Source organism: Bombina bombina, chromosome 2, assembly GCF_027579735.1.
Source record: "Bombina bombina isolate aBomBom1 chromosome 2, aBomBom1.pri, whole genome shotgun sequence".
Taxonomy (NCBI): Eukaryota; Metazoa; Chordata; class Amphibia; order Anura; family Bombinatoridae; genus Bombina; species Bombina bombina.
In genome coordinates, this window is record NC_069500.1 from 594,120,450 (window position 1) to 594,134,801 (window position 14,352).

Consider the following 14,352-nt stretch of genomic DNA (forward strand, 5'->3'; position numbering starts at 1 on the left):
TACAAGATGTGCAATATCATCAGTAAGGGTTGAAACACGTCTTTTCTTAAAAACAGCCATATAATTTAATATTTGCTTAATCCAAGACAAGAACAATAATAAATGTTCATTTTATCTGTCCACAAGAAAAGAAATCTGCAGATCAAGCACAAGACACCTTGCGTTAGACCAGCACAATTTAGAACCTTGGTCTTGTAACTGCGTGAAATGCTGTTAGAGCCAATCATTTAAAAATAAAATTAACCAAACATTTTTAATTTATTTTTATTTAAGAAACAAAACAAACATTTATACTGTAATGTTAATGTTTTCATGGAAAATATCTAACTGAAACAGATAAAAGGGGTTAATTTGACTAGCAACTGTATTTTAAACATATTGCAACATGTAACAGGTTATGTTTTCTTTAATACTCATGCACGGATTCACTAAGCTCTAACGATGATGTATAAATCATAAACCACGTAGATTTGTGCCGACAAAGGATATCTAGTTGTCTAATCCTACCAAAGCCAGAACAATAGTTTCATAGTCGCCTTTAAGTTTTTCTTCCTGTAAATGGAAATACAAAATAATTTATATAGGACTTGTGAAAAGCAATGTGCCCAATTTATTTAAAAATAGTTTTAGATCTGCAATATTCAGCATTTCCTCTTCCAATATTGTAAAAAAGTACTAGCAAAGAAGAAAATTTATGCTTACCTGATAAATGTATTTCTTTTTTGACACAATGAGTCCACGGATCATCTTAATTACTAATGGGATATTCAGCTCCTGGTCAGCAGGAGGAGGCAAAGAGCACCACAGCAGAGCTGTTAAATAGCTCCTCCCTACCCTCCCACTCCAGTCATTTGACCGAAGTTAGGAAGAGAAAGGAAAAGCCGAGGTGCCTGAAGTGTAGGTAACCCACAACCTGTCTAAAGAAACAGGGCGGGCCGTGGACTTGTGTCAAAAAAGAAATAAATTTATCGGGTAAGCATAAATTTTATTTTATTTTTTAAAACACGATGAGTCCACGGATCATCTTAATTACTAATGACATTCAATACCCAAACTAGAGTACACAGATGATACTAAATGGAAGGCACCACTGCTTGAAGAACCTGTCTCCCAAAAGCGGCCTCAGCCGAGGCAAAAAAACTAAATTTATGCTTACCTGATCAATTAATTTCTTCTACGATATGACGAGTCCACGGATTTCATCCTTACTTGTGGGATTTATCCTCCTAACAGGAAGTGGCAAAGAGCACCACAGCAGATCTATCTATCTATCTATCTATCTATCTATCTATATCCTCCCCTCCCTCCAGTCATTCAACCAAAGTTAGGAAGAGAAAGGAAAAGCCAAAGGTGCAGAGGTGACTGAAGTTGATAAAAAATAAAATGTAAATCTGTCTTAAAAAATGACAGGGAGGGCCGTGGACTCATCATAGCGTAGAAGAAATTAATTTATCAGGTAAGCATAAATTTACTTTTCTTCTACAAGATATGACGAGTCCACGCATTTCATCCTTACTTGTGGGATACAATACCAAAGCTACAGGACACGGATGAAAGGGAGGGACAAGACAGAGACCTAAACGGAAGGCACCACTGCTTGAAGAACTTTTCTCCCAAAACCAGCCTCAGAAGAAGCAAAAGTATCAAATTTGGAAAATTTGGAAAAAGTGTGAAGAGACGACCAAGTCGCAGCCTTGCAAATCTGTTCAACAGAAGCATCGTTTCTAAAAGCCCATGAGGAAGCCACAGCCCTAGTAGAATGAGCCGTAATTCTTTCAGGAGGCTGCTGTCCAGCAGTCTCGTATGCCAGACGGATGATACTCTTCAGCCATAAAGAAAGAGGTAGCCGTAGCTTTCTGACCCCTACGCTTTCCAGAAAAAAACAATGAATAATGAAGATGATTGACAGAAATCCTTAGTCGCCTGCAAGTAAAACTTCAGGGCACGGACCACATCCAGGTTATGCAACATACGATCCTTCTTAGAAGAAGGGTTAGGACATAATGAAGGAACAACGATTTCCTGATTAATATTCTTATTAGAAAAAACCTTAGGAAGGAAACCAGGTTTGGTACGTAAAACCATCTTATCAGAATGGAAGATAAGATAAGGCGAGTCACATTGTAGTGATGAAAGCTCAGAAACTCTACGAGCAGAAGAAATAGCAACCAGAAATAAAATGTTTCCAAGATAACAACTTAATATCTATGGAATGCATGGGTTCAAACGGAACCCCTTTAAGAACTAAATTCAAACTCCAGGGTGGAGCAATTGGTCTAAATACAGGCTTAATTCTAGTTAAAGCCTGACAAAAAGACTGAACGTCTGGAACATCTGCCAAACGTTTGTGTAGCAAAATTGACAAGGCAGAAATTTGTCCCTTTAAGGAACTCGCCGATAAACCTTTCTCCAATCCTTTACTCCATGAGTAGCCCTTGGATTCACACCACAAAAGATATTTACGCCATATCTTATGATAAATCTTTCTGGTGACAGAATTACGCGCCTGAATCAAAGTATCGATGACCGACTCAGAGAAACCCCTCTTAGATAAAATCAAGCGTTCAATCTCCAAGCAGTCAGCTGCAGAGAAACTAGATTTGGATGTTAAAAAAGAACCTTGAATGAGAAGGCCCTGTCTCACTGGAAGTTTCCACGGAGGCAGAGAGGATATGTCCACTAGATCTACATACCAAGTCCTGCGTGGCCACGCAGGCGCGATTAGAATTAGTGAAGCCCTCTCCTGTTTGATCCGAGCAATCACTCGGGGAAGGAGGGGAAACGGTGGAAACACATAAGCTAGGTTGAACGACCAAGGCACTGCCAAGGCATCTATCAGTTCGGCCTGAGGATCCCTCGACCTTGATCCATATCGATCGGAGAATCAGTGAGGCAAATACCTCCGGATGGAGTTCCCACTCCCCCGGATGAAAAACCTGTCGGCTTAAAAAGTCTGCTTCCCAGTTGTCCACTCCTGGGATGTAAATTGCTGACAGATAAGAGTGGGCCTCTGCCCATCTAATTATCTTGGATACTTCTGTCATCGCTAAGGAACTCCTCGTTCCTCCCTGATGATTGATGTAAGCCCCAGTCGTGATGTTATCTGACTGGAATCTGATGAATTTGGCCGAAGCCAACTGAGGCCACGCCTGAAGCGCATTGAATATCGCTCTCAATTCCAGAATATTGATTGGAAGTAGAGACTCCATCTGAGTCCATACACTCTGGTCACCTGATCCAGATTTATCTGAGGAGATAAATTTGCATAATCCCCATTCCACTGTCCGAGCATGCACAGTTGCAATGGTCTGAGATGAAATCGAGCAAACGGAATGATGTCCATTGCCGCCACCATCAATCCAATTACCTCCATGCACTGAGCCACTGACGGCCGAGGATTGGACTGAAGGGCTCGGCATGTATCTAGAATCTTTGACTTTCTGACCTCCGTCAGAAAAATCTTCATTGCTATGGAATCTATCAGAGTTCCCAAGAAGGGAACCTTTGTCTGTGGAACTAGTGAACTCTTTTATAAATTCACCTTCTATCCGTGAGTTCTCAGAAAGGACAACACTGTCTGTATGAGACTTTGTTAGATAGGTTGACGCCTGAATCAGAACATCCTCCAGATAAGGCACCACTGCTATGCCCCGCGGCCTGAGAACCGCCAGAAGGGACCCTAGAACCTTTGTGAAGATCCTGGGTGCTGTGGCCAACCCGAAGGGAAGCGCAACGAACTGAAAAGGTTTGTCCAGGAAGGCAAACCTTAGATACGGATGATGATCCTTGTGGATAGTAATATGCAGGTATGCATCCTTCAAGTCCACGGTAGTCATATATTGACCCTCCTGGATCATTGGTAAAATTGTTCGAATAGTCTCCATCTTGAAAGATGGGACTCTGAGAAACTTGTTTAGACTCTTGAGGTCTAAAATGGGTCTGAACGTTCCCTCTTTTTTGGGAACCATGAAAAGATTGGAGTAAAACCCCCGCCCCTGTTCTAGTCTTGGAACGGGACAAATTACTCCCATAGTAGAGAGGGATTTTACACAACGTAAGAACGCCTCTCTATCTGGTCTACAGACAATCGTGAAAGAAGAAATCTCCCTCTTGGGAGAAAACTTTTGAAATCCAGTTGATACCCATGGGTCACGATTTCTAGTGCCCAAGGGTCCTGAACATCTCTTGCCCAAGCCTGAGCAAAGAGAGAAAGTCTGCCCCCTACTAGATCCGGTCCCCATGAAGGGCTGCCCCTTCATGCTGTCTTGGTAGCAGCAGCGGGCTTCTTGGGTTGTTTACCCTTGTTCCAAGCCTGGTTGGGTCTCCAGATGGACTTGGCCTGAGCAAAATTCCCTTCCTGTTTTGTGGAGGAAGAGGAAGAAGAGGGTACTCCTTTAAAGTTCTGAAAGGAGCAAAAATTATTTTGTTAACCCCTCATCTTAGCAGACTTATCCTGAGGTAGAAGATGACCTTTACCTCCAGTAATGATTTCCTTCAACTCAGGCCCGAATAGGGTCTTACCCTTGAAAGGAATAGCCAAGAGTTTTGACTTGGATGACACATCAGCAGACCACAATTTTAACCATAACACTCTACGCGCTAAAATGGCAAATCCTGCATTTTTAGCCACCAGCTTAGCAATTTGAAAGGCGGCATCTGTGATAAAAGAATTAGCTAGCTTGAGAGCCTTAATTCTATCTAAAAAAATCCTCTAAAGGGTTCTCAATCTTAAGAATCTCTGCTAGAGCATCAAACCAGAAAGCTGCTGCAGTAGTAACTGGATCAATGCACGCTGTCGGTTGTAAAAGGAACCCCTGATGAATAAATAATTTCTTTAGAAGACCCTCTAATTTCTTATCCATAGGGTCTTTGAAAGCACAACTGTCCTCAATAGGAATAGTTGTACGCTAAGCCAGGGTAGATATAGCTGCCTCCACCTTAGGGACAGTTTACCAAGAGTCCCGAATGGTGTCTGATATGGGATACATTTTCATAAAATTAGGAGGAGGAGGAGAGAATGGTATACACTGTCTGTCCCACTCCTTTATAATCTCCGAAATTCTCTTAGGAACCTGGAAAAACATTAGTGTAAGCGGGAACTTCCAGATACTTGTCCATTTTACACAATTTCTCTGGTGGTACCATAATAGGGTCACAGTCATCCAGAGTCGCTAAAACCTCCCTAAGTAACAGGCGGAGGTGTTCCAGCTTAAATTTAAAGGACATGACGTCCGAATCTGTCTGAGGTAACACACTTCCCGATTCCAAAAGTTCTCCCTCAGACAAAAGTTCCCTGACCCCCAACTCAGATCCCTGTGAGGGTACATCGGAAATAGCCAACAAAGCATCAGAGGACTCAGTATTTACATTGATTCCTGTCCTACTGCATTTGCCCTGTAACACTGGTAACTTAGATAATACCTCTGTAAGGGTAGTTGACATAACTGCACTGCAGCCATATCCTGCAGAGTAAAAGAATTAGACGCGGTTGAGGAACTCTGCGTCGCTTGGGTGGGCATTAAAGGTTGTGACACTTTGAGAATTAGGTGGCATATCCTGATTCTCTATAGACTGAGAATCATCCTTAGGCACACTTTCTTTACATAAAATATGCTTTTTACATTGTAAGGCCCTTTCAGTACAAGGGGTACACAAAGTAAGAGGGGGTTCCACAATGGCCTCTGAACTTGAGGAAACTCCTTGTTCTATGTGTTTAGACATGTTAAACAGACTAGCAATAGCCACAATAGTCGTTAACCTTATTTACTGTTTTGCACCAAAAACGATTTTTATCACTAACAATGTATAGGAAACAGATCAATTTTGCCAAGAATTATTGCACCCTTTAAGTAAAGGCTAAATCACCCTTTAAAGAGACTTTTTATTTAAAAAATAAACTTTAACAATGAAAACAGCCCCTGCCCCCAAGGTACTCAAGATTGACTCGACAACGATCCAGTGACTGAAAATCAACTTTAGGCCCCACCGGAGCTAGTGCGTGCTGCCTTCTAGTGGCGTGGCGTCACATTCACAGTCTCCATAACCTCTCCCAGTGTCAAGCCCCTATTGAATTACCCAAGCACAGTAATCAATATGTATATAACACAGTAAATTCAGTAACACCATGATCCATACAGGTCTACTGCTTACCCCTTCCCTTACAGGGAATAATGTCAGCCAGTTCTGATATAACAAGTCTCCTCAGAAATAAAAGACTGAACATACCTCAATGCTGCTTGTAGCATGACACCGTTCTCCACACTGAAGATTTCTCTTGCACTACCTTCAGAAGCTCTGTGGGAACCAGAATGGATCTTAGTAACGTCTGCCAAGATTATCAACCTCAGGGTAGAAAAAAGGATCTCTTCATTCCTCTTAGGAATCCAGACTGATATCTCCCTGAGAAAAATAGTACTCACCGGTACCATTTTAAAATAAAAAACTTCTTGATTGAAGAATCTAAAATTAACACCTCACTTTACCTACCTCACTTCCTATTACTAACACAGCCAAAGAGAATCGAGATTTGAAAGGAAACCAATGGCACTACTAGCGTATATGACCTTATTCCTACACTTATTTAATAATTTGTCAGGATGTGGGTGCTGTGTATAAAACCGTATTTAGCAAAGAAAGAGAAAGTATACACTTATAGCACTCCTAGGTCTGTAAATGAATTAAATCTAACTGGATGATACAAATTATTCCCTAAGGAATAAGTGGAAGGGGAGAAAACAGATTACAATTAAAATATAACTTTTATTGGGTTTACGTTAAAAGTAGGAATATACTTAAAATCACTCTTAAGCACCGATTTTCCTGATGTCAGCAAATTAGTATAAGTCAAGGTTATTGCTCCTAGTACTTAGGTGTTGATTGTGGGCTGGAATAGGTGCTGCTATATACTTGTATCAGGAGACCTGATATACCAATTTATTGAAGTCCAAAGTTACTAATTCTTATGTGAGAATTAAGTATATGATATATTCTTTATATCTCAATAGTGATATATCTTAGCGTAGCCTGATTTAGATTAAATACTGGATATATAATTTTTAATATTTCTGCTTGTTGCCAAAGTGGAATTATATATACCCAATTGATTATTTGGATTCTGAATAGAATCTCTTGACTCCGCTTTAGAGTATTAGCAGTTGCCTACCTCCGGATTGAAGAGTAGGTTGTTCCCTCCATTATAACAAAAGCTAACCTTCATATATGTTTTTAAATTGTATCTGAATAATTGAGCTACAATTTTATCTTTATTGAGACAATGTATATTGTTGTAGTACTTAATAGACTTATGTGTATTGGTTTCTCTGCGATTGTGAATAACATTCGTTGCTGTTTGGTGTGCTTAAACAATAATTTCAAAGATTATATTCTTTAATCTTTGCACTTAAACTGTATGTGCTTCCGACTTGTGAATCATACACAGTTTGTATTTTATGAATGAACTTCGGTAAGATTTATCTGCTCACAGTTTCTTTAGTATTAGTTTAAATAGCTCTCTGTGATGCGGTAGTAGATAACCTTATATGTCGCAACTTTGGAGCTTATCTGATTCTATCATCGCAGAATGATTAGATACCCATCTGGATAACTCATAATATACTAGTGATTAAATAATGTAGTTTCTTAGTATGATGGAACGTATCTGTTCTCAGTGACAACAAAGTTTAAACAGATAGATGTACAAGCATTCCGCTTATTTTGTGAGTCTCCAAAGTTATAACCTAATGTTCATATCAATTTCACACTTGCAGTAAATTATACTTAATCTGTGTACATTTCACTTTGCATACAGACAGGATTGCCCCGGAAATAGGTTTGTGCACTGTTTTGTTGTATAAGCTGTATTAACGGCAAAAATTATGCATACGTGATCAAGCTGCACATACTCATCTAGTCCAAAGCTAATATGATAGTACTCTAAATATATTTTGTGCACCTTAGTTATGTAAAACACAGTTATCTTACAACAAGCGGTATCATGGATGTGGATGTATACCAAATACAGCTCGAAATGAGTTAAATTATTAGGCAGTAACGCCAAACAAAGTTCTATTATTAAGTCTTTATATATTTTGCAAATTTAAGTTAGCTCATATAGGAGAGATAGTACTTGCAATAATATTCAGTACCAGCACCATATATTCAACACCTGATTAGATCTGAGCGTTCATTTTCAAGTGAAACCGTGGCTGACTACAGTAATTTGCGGTAGCTTAAGGCTGTCTAAAAACACAGGAGCTCCTAGGACTCCTCACCATTGCCCTATCGTCCCTAACATGTTTCGCAACTAAACGTTGCTTTTTCAAAGGTGAACGCGCCGCAATATTCGCGGCTATTTAAGGCCGTTAGAAACACGCCCCCAATAGGCGTGTAATGTAATTCAGACCAATGATGTGAGATGAACTAATGATTGACGTGTGAAGACGCATCTGAATACTACTGTTAGAGCAGTTCACTTAATTCTAATTATGAGCTTATTCTTGAGTTCTTCCCAAGCCTGAAATTAAATACTGATGCGAATATGGTATAGAAAAAGCAATTAGTCTTTTTGAAAAGTTTTATTTTCCAAATATGTTGACAGAGGTGGCTGATATTGTATTAACCACAGTTACTCTGTGCAAAAGTTAGTATCATTATGATATACATATTTTTTTATCCTGAAGTATTATTATTTTGTTACTAAACCTAACTATACCTATGATTGTGATCTATGTGAAACCCAATATATAGTATATGGGGATGATTATATTGTGAACTAACGTGTTGCATCGTGATTCCAAACATAAGATGACAAATAATAAATAAAAGGATTCATCAATACAGTACAGGAATGAATCAAAAAAAGGGGGGAGGGAGAATGTGTGTTATGACATCAACCTGACTGGAATTGCTGTGTACATTATATTGTGAACAGGGGGGATTTTAATCTCATGTGTGGTTATAATCATTGTAGAGGAGATATGAAATAAAGGGAATATATACAATAGTATAGGGGCGTGAAAAAACCATAATAAAAAATCATAATAAAAAATCACTTTCCGTGGTGTTGAAGTGAGTGCACCATCACTTGTCTAGTGACTTAGTGTGTGAGTGTATATTACGTGTAACGTTGACAACGTACTGTTTCTGTGATTCGCTGTCTACCTTCCATAGACAATCAGATTTTACAAAAAAGGGGTAAAATTATTTACTTCATTTAATCCATATGGTTGGACTGAGTTCAAGAGAAAGATCCATTTGCTCTCTGCTCTGAGCAGGACGTCCTCTACATTACCACCTCTTATGCCCAAATGTATTTTCTGGATCCCAAAGCATTTTAGATCCGACTGTTTGGAATTATGTCTTTTCAAGAAATGTCTGGCTACAGATGTCAAATTTTTCCCTTCTTGCAGATCTTTAGTTGCATTTTTTATATTCCTCAGATGTTCTTGGAGTCTTAGTCTTATTTTTCTTGTTGTCATACCAACGTATACCAGGTTACATTTGCATTGTAAGACGTATATGACTCCTTCTGTATGGCAATTGATGTAGGATTCAATTTTATGGATTTTCCCAAAGTGGTCAGTGATTTCTTGTTTGTTGACCATGAAGCTACAGGTGCTGCATGTTCCGCATTTAAATGATCCTTTCTTGAAGGCTCCCACAGTTCTTGGTCCCTGTAAGTGGCTGGGGCTAATAAGATCCTTTAGATTACGAGTCCTTCTGAAACCAGTTTGTACTTTTTCTCCTACGATTTTGGAGATTACAGGATCAGAGGTTAGGATGTGCCAATTATTCTGCATAATATTAAGAACTTGAGAGCTTTTGGGGTTGTAGGTGGAGATAAATCTCACTTGTTCCTGTTTTGATTTAGTTTTCGTTTTCAGCAGTTCATGTCTCATGGTATTTTTAGCTCTAAATTCTGCTTTTTTTATTGTTCTTTTGCTGTAACCTCTTGAGATTAGTCTCTCCGTTAGTTCTTTTGCTCTTATTTTGTAATTCTCTTCTGTGGAGCAATTGCGTCTCATCCTGAGGAATTCTCCTGTGGGGAGCGCTTTTACTGTGTTGGGGGCATGAGCACTTGTACTAAAAAGTAGACTGTTGGTAGCAGTTTTCTTACGATGGACATCTGTTTCCACTGTGCCTGTTGTTTTTGTAATTTTTAAATCCAGAAAGTCTATACTTTTTTGACTTGCTTCATAGGTCAATTTGATGTTTAGTGTGTTGGTGTTCAATTTGGCCATGAATTGGTCCAATTCTGCACGAGTGCCCTCCCATAGGAAGAGCACATCGTCTATGTATCTCATCCATAATGGTATTTTGTTTAAATCCTCAGTATTGTCATCTGAGAACACATGTTTTTGCTCCCACCTATGCTAATCTCTTTCTAGGCTGGTGGGAGCAAAAACATGTGTTCTCAGATGACAATACTGAGGATTTAAACAAAATACCATTATGGATGAGATACATAGACGATGTGCTCTTCCTATGGGAGGGCACTCGTGCAGAATTGGACCAATTCATGGCCAAATTGAACACCAACACACTAAACATCAAATTGACCTATGAAGCAAGTCAAAAAAGTATAGACTTTCTGGATTTAAAAATTACAAAAACAACAACAGGCACAGTGGAAACAGATGTCCATCGTAAGAAAACTGCTACCAACAGTCTACTTTTTAGTACAAGTGCTCATGCCCCCAACACAGTAAAAGCGCTCCCCACAGGAGAATTCCTCAGGATGAGACGCAATTGCTCCACAGAAGAGAATTACAAAATAAGAGCAAAAGAACTAACGGAGAGACTAATCTCAAGAGGTTACAGCAAAAGAACAATAAAAAAAGCAGAATTTAGAGCTAAAAATACCATGAGACATGAACTGCTGAAAACGAAAACTAAATCAAAACAGGAACAAGTGAGATTTATCTCCACCTACAACCCCAAAAGCTCTCAAGTTCTTAATATTATGCAGAATAATTGGCACATCCTAACCTCTGATCCTGTAATCTCCAAAATCGTAGGAGAAAAAGTACAAACTGGTTTCAGAAGGACTCGTAATCTAAAGGATCTTATTAGCCCCAGCCACTTACAGGGACCAAGAACTGTGGGAGCCTTCAAGAAAGGATCATTTAAATGCGGAACATGCAGCACCTGTAGCTTCATGGTCAACAAACAAGAAATCACTGACCACTTTGGGAAAATCCATAAAATTGAATCCTACATCAATTGCCATACAGAAGGAGTCATATACGTCTTACAATGCAAATGTAACCTGGTATACGTTGGTATGACAACAAGAAAAATAAGACTAAGACTCCAAGAACATCTGAGGAATATAAAAAATGCAACTAAAGATCTGCAAGAAGGGAAAAATTTGACATCTGTAGCCAGACATTTCTTGAAAAGACATAATTCCAAACAGTCGGATCTAAAATGCTTTGGGATCCAGAAAATACATTTGGGCATAAGAGGTGGTAATGTAGAGGACGTCCTGCTCAGAGCAGAGAGCAAATGGATCTTTCTCTTGAACTCAGTCCAACCATATGGATTAAATGAAGTAAATAATTTTACCCCTTTTTTGTAAAATCTGATTGTCTATGGAAGGTAGACAGCGAATCACAGAAACAGTACGTTGTCAACGTTACACGTAATATACACTCACACACTAAGTCACTAGACAAGTGATGGTGCACTCACTTCAACACCACGGAAAGTGATTTTTTATTATGATTTTTTATTATGGTTTTTTCACGCCCCTATACTATTGTATATATTCCCTTTATTTCATATCTCCTCTACAATGATTATAACCACACATGAGATTAAAATCCCCCCTGTTCACAATATAATGTACACAGCAATTCCAGTCAGGTTGATGTCATAACACACATTCTCCCTCCCCCCTTTTTTTGATTCATTCCTGTACTGTATTGATGAATCCTTTTATTTATTATTTGTCATCTTATGTTTGGAATCACGATGCAACACGTTAGTTCACAATATAATCATCCCCATATACTATATATTGGGTTTCACATAGATCACAATCATAGGTATAGTTAGGTTTAGTAACAAAATAATAATACTTCAGGATAAAAAAATATGTATATCATAATGATACTAACTTTTGCACAGAGTAACTGTGGTTAATACAATATCAGCCACCTCTGTCAACATATTTGGAAAATAAAACTTTTCAAAAAGACTAATTGCTTTTTCTATACCATATTCGCATCAGTATTTAATTTCAGGCTTGGGAAGAACTCAAGAATAAGCTCATAATTAGAATTAAGTGAACTGCTCTAACAGTAGTATTCAGATGCGTCTTCACACGTCAATCATTAGTTCATCTCACATCATTGGTCTGAATTACATTACACGCCTATTGGGGGCGTGTTTCTAACGGCCTTAAATAGCCGCGAATATTGCGGCGCGTTCACCTTTGAAAAAGCAACGTTTAGTTGCGAAACATGTTAGGGACGATAGGGCAATGGTGAGGAGTCCTAGGAGCTCCTGTGTTTTTAGACAGCCTTAAGCTACCGCAAATTACTGTAGTCAGCCACGGTTTCACTTGAAAATGAACGCTCAGATCTAATCAGGTGTTGAATATATGGTGCTGGTACTGAATATTATTGCAAGTACTATCTCTCCTATATGAGCTAACTTAAATTTGCAAAATATATAAAGACTTAATAATAGAACTTTGTTTGGCGTTACTGCCTAATAATTTAACTCATTTCGAGCTGTATTTGGTATACATCCACATCCATGATACCGCTTGTTGTAAGATAACTGTGTTTTACATAACTAAGGTGCACAAAATATATTTAGAGTACTATCATATTAGCTTTGGACTAGATGAGTATGTGCAGCTTGATCACGTATGCATAATTTTTGCCGTTAATACAGCTTATACAACAAAACAGTGCACAAACCTATTTCCGGGGCAATCCTGTCTGTATGCAAAGTGAAATGTACACAGATTAAGTATAATTTACTGCAAGTGTGAAATTGATATGAACATTAGGTTATAACTTTGGAGACTCACAAAATAAGCGGAATGCTTGTACATCTATCTGTTTAAACTTTGTTGTCACTGAGAACAGATACGTTCCATCATACTAAGAAACTACATTATTTAATCACTAGTATATTATGAGTTATCCAGATGGGTATCTAATCATTCTGTGATGATAGAATCAGATAAGCTCCAAAGTTGCGACATATAAGGTTATCTACTACCGCATCACAGAGAGCTATTTAAACTAATACTAAAGAAACTGTGAGCAGATAAATCTTACCGAAGTTCATTCATAAAATACAAACTGTGTATGATTCACAAGTCGGAAGCACATACAGTTTAAGTGCAAAGATTAAAGAATATAATCTTTGAAATTATTGTTTAAGCACACCAAACAGCAACGAATGTTATTCACAATCGCAGAGAAACCAATACACATAAGTCTATTAAGTACTACAACAATATACATTATCTCAATAAAGATAAAATTGTAGCTCAATTATTCAGATACAATTTAAAAACATATATGAAGGTTAGCTTTTGTTATAATGGAGGGAACAACCTACTCTTCAATCCGGAGGTAGGCAACTGCTAATACTCTAAAGCGGAGTCAAGAGATTCTATTCAGAATCCAAATAATCAATTGGGTATATATAATTCCACTTTGGCAACAAGCAGAAATATTAAAAATTATATATCCAGTATTTAATCTAAATCAGGCTACGCTAAGATATATCACTATTGAGATATAAAGAATATATCATATACTTAATTCTCACATAAGAATTAGTAACTTTGGACTTCAATAAATTGGTATATCAGGTCTCCTGATACAAGTATATAGCAGCACCTATTCCAGCCCACAATCAACACCTAAGTACTAGGAGCAATAACCTTGACTTATACTAATTTGCTGACATCAGGAAAATCGGTGCTTAAGAGTGATTTTAAGTATATTCCTACTTTTAACGTAAACCCAATAAAAGTTATATTTTAATTGTAATCTGTTTTCTCCCCTTCCACTTATTCCTTAGGGAATAATTTGTATCATCCAGTTAGATTTAATTCATTTACAGACCTAGGAGTGCTATAACAGCCAAAGAGAATGACTGGAGGTGGAGGGAAGGGAGGAGCTATATATACAGCTCTGCTGTGGTGCTCTTTGCCACTTCCTGTTAGCAGGAAGATAAATCCCACAAGTAAGAATGAAATCTGTGGACTCGTCATATCTTGAAGAAAGTCAAATTTGTAAAACTTTGATAAAGTGTGAAGAGAGGACCAAGTTGCAGCTTTGCAAAACTGTTCCACAGAAGCATAATTTTTGAATGCCCATGAGG

General features: G+C 38.2%; 1 protein-coding gene across 1 annotated transcript in view; it reads right to left on the minus strand.

Moving 5' to 3' along the window:
* Positions 1-248: 248 nt before the first annotated feature.
* LOC128649300 (annexin A1) overlaps positions 249-14,352 on the minus strand; it is a 106,668-nt gene continuing 92,564 nt past the window's right edge. Inside the window, exon 13 of the mRNA XM_053702499.1 lies at positions 249-552. Within this exon, the coding sequence (XP_053558474.1) occupies positions 490-552 (63 nt within the window). The 3' untranslated portion in view covers positions 249-489. The remainder of the gene's footprint in view (positions 553-14,352) is intronic.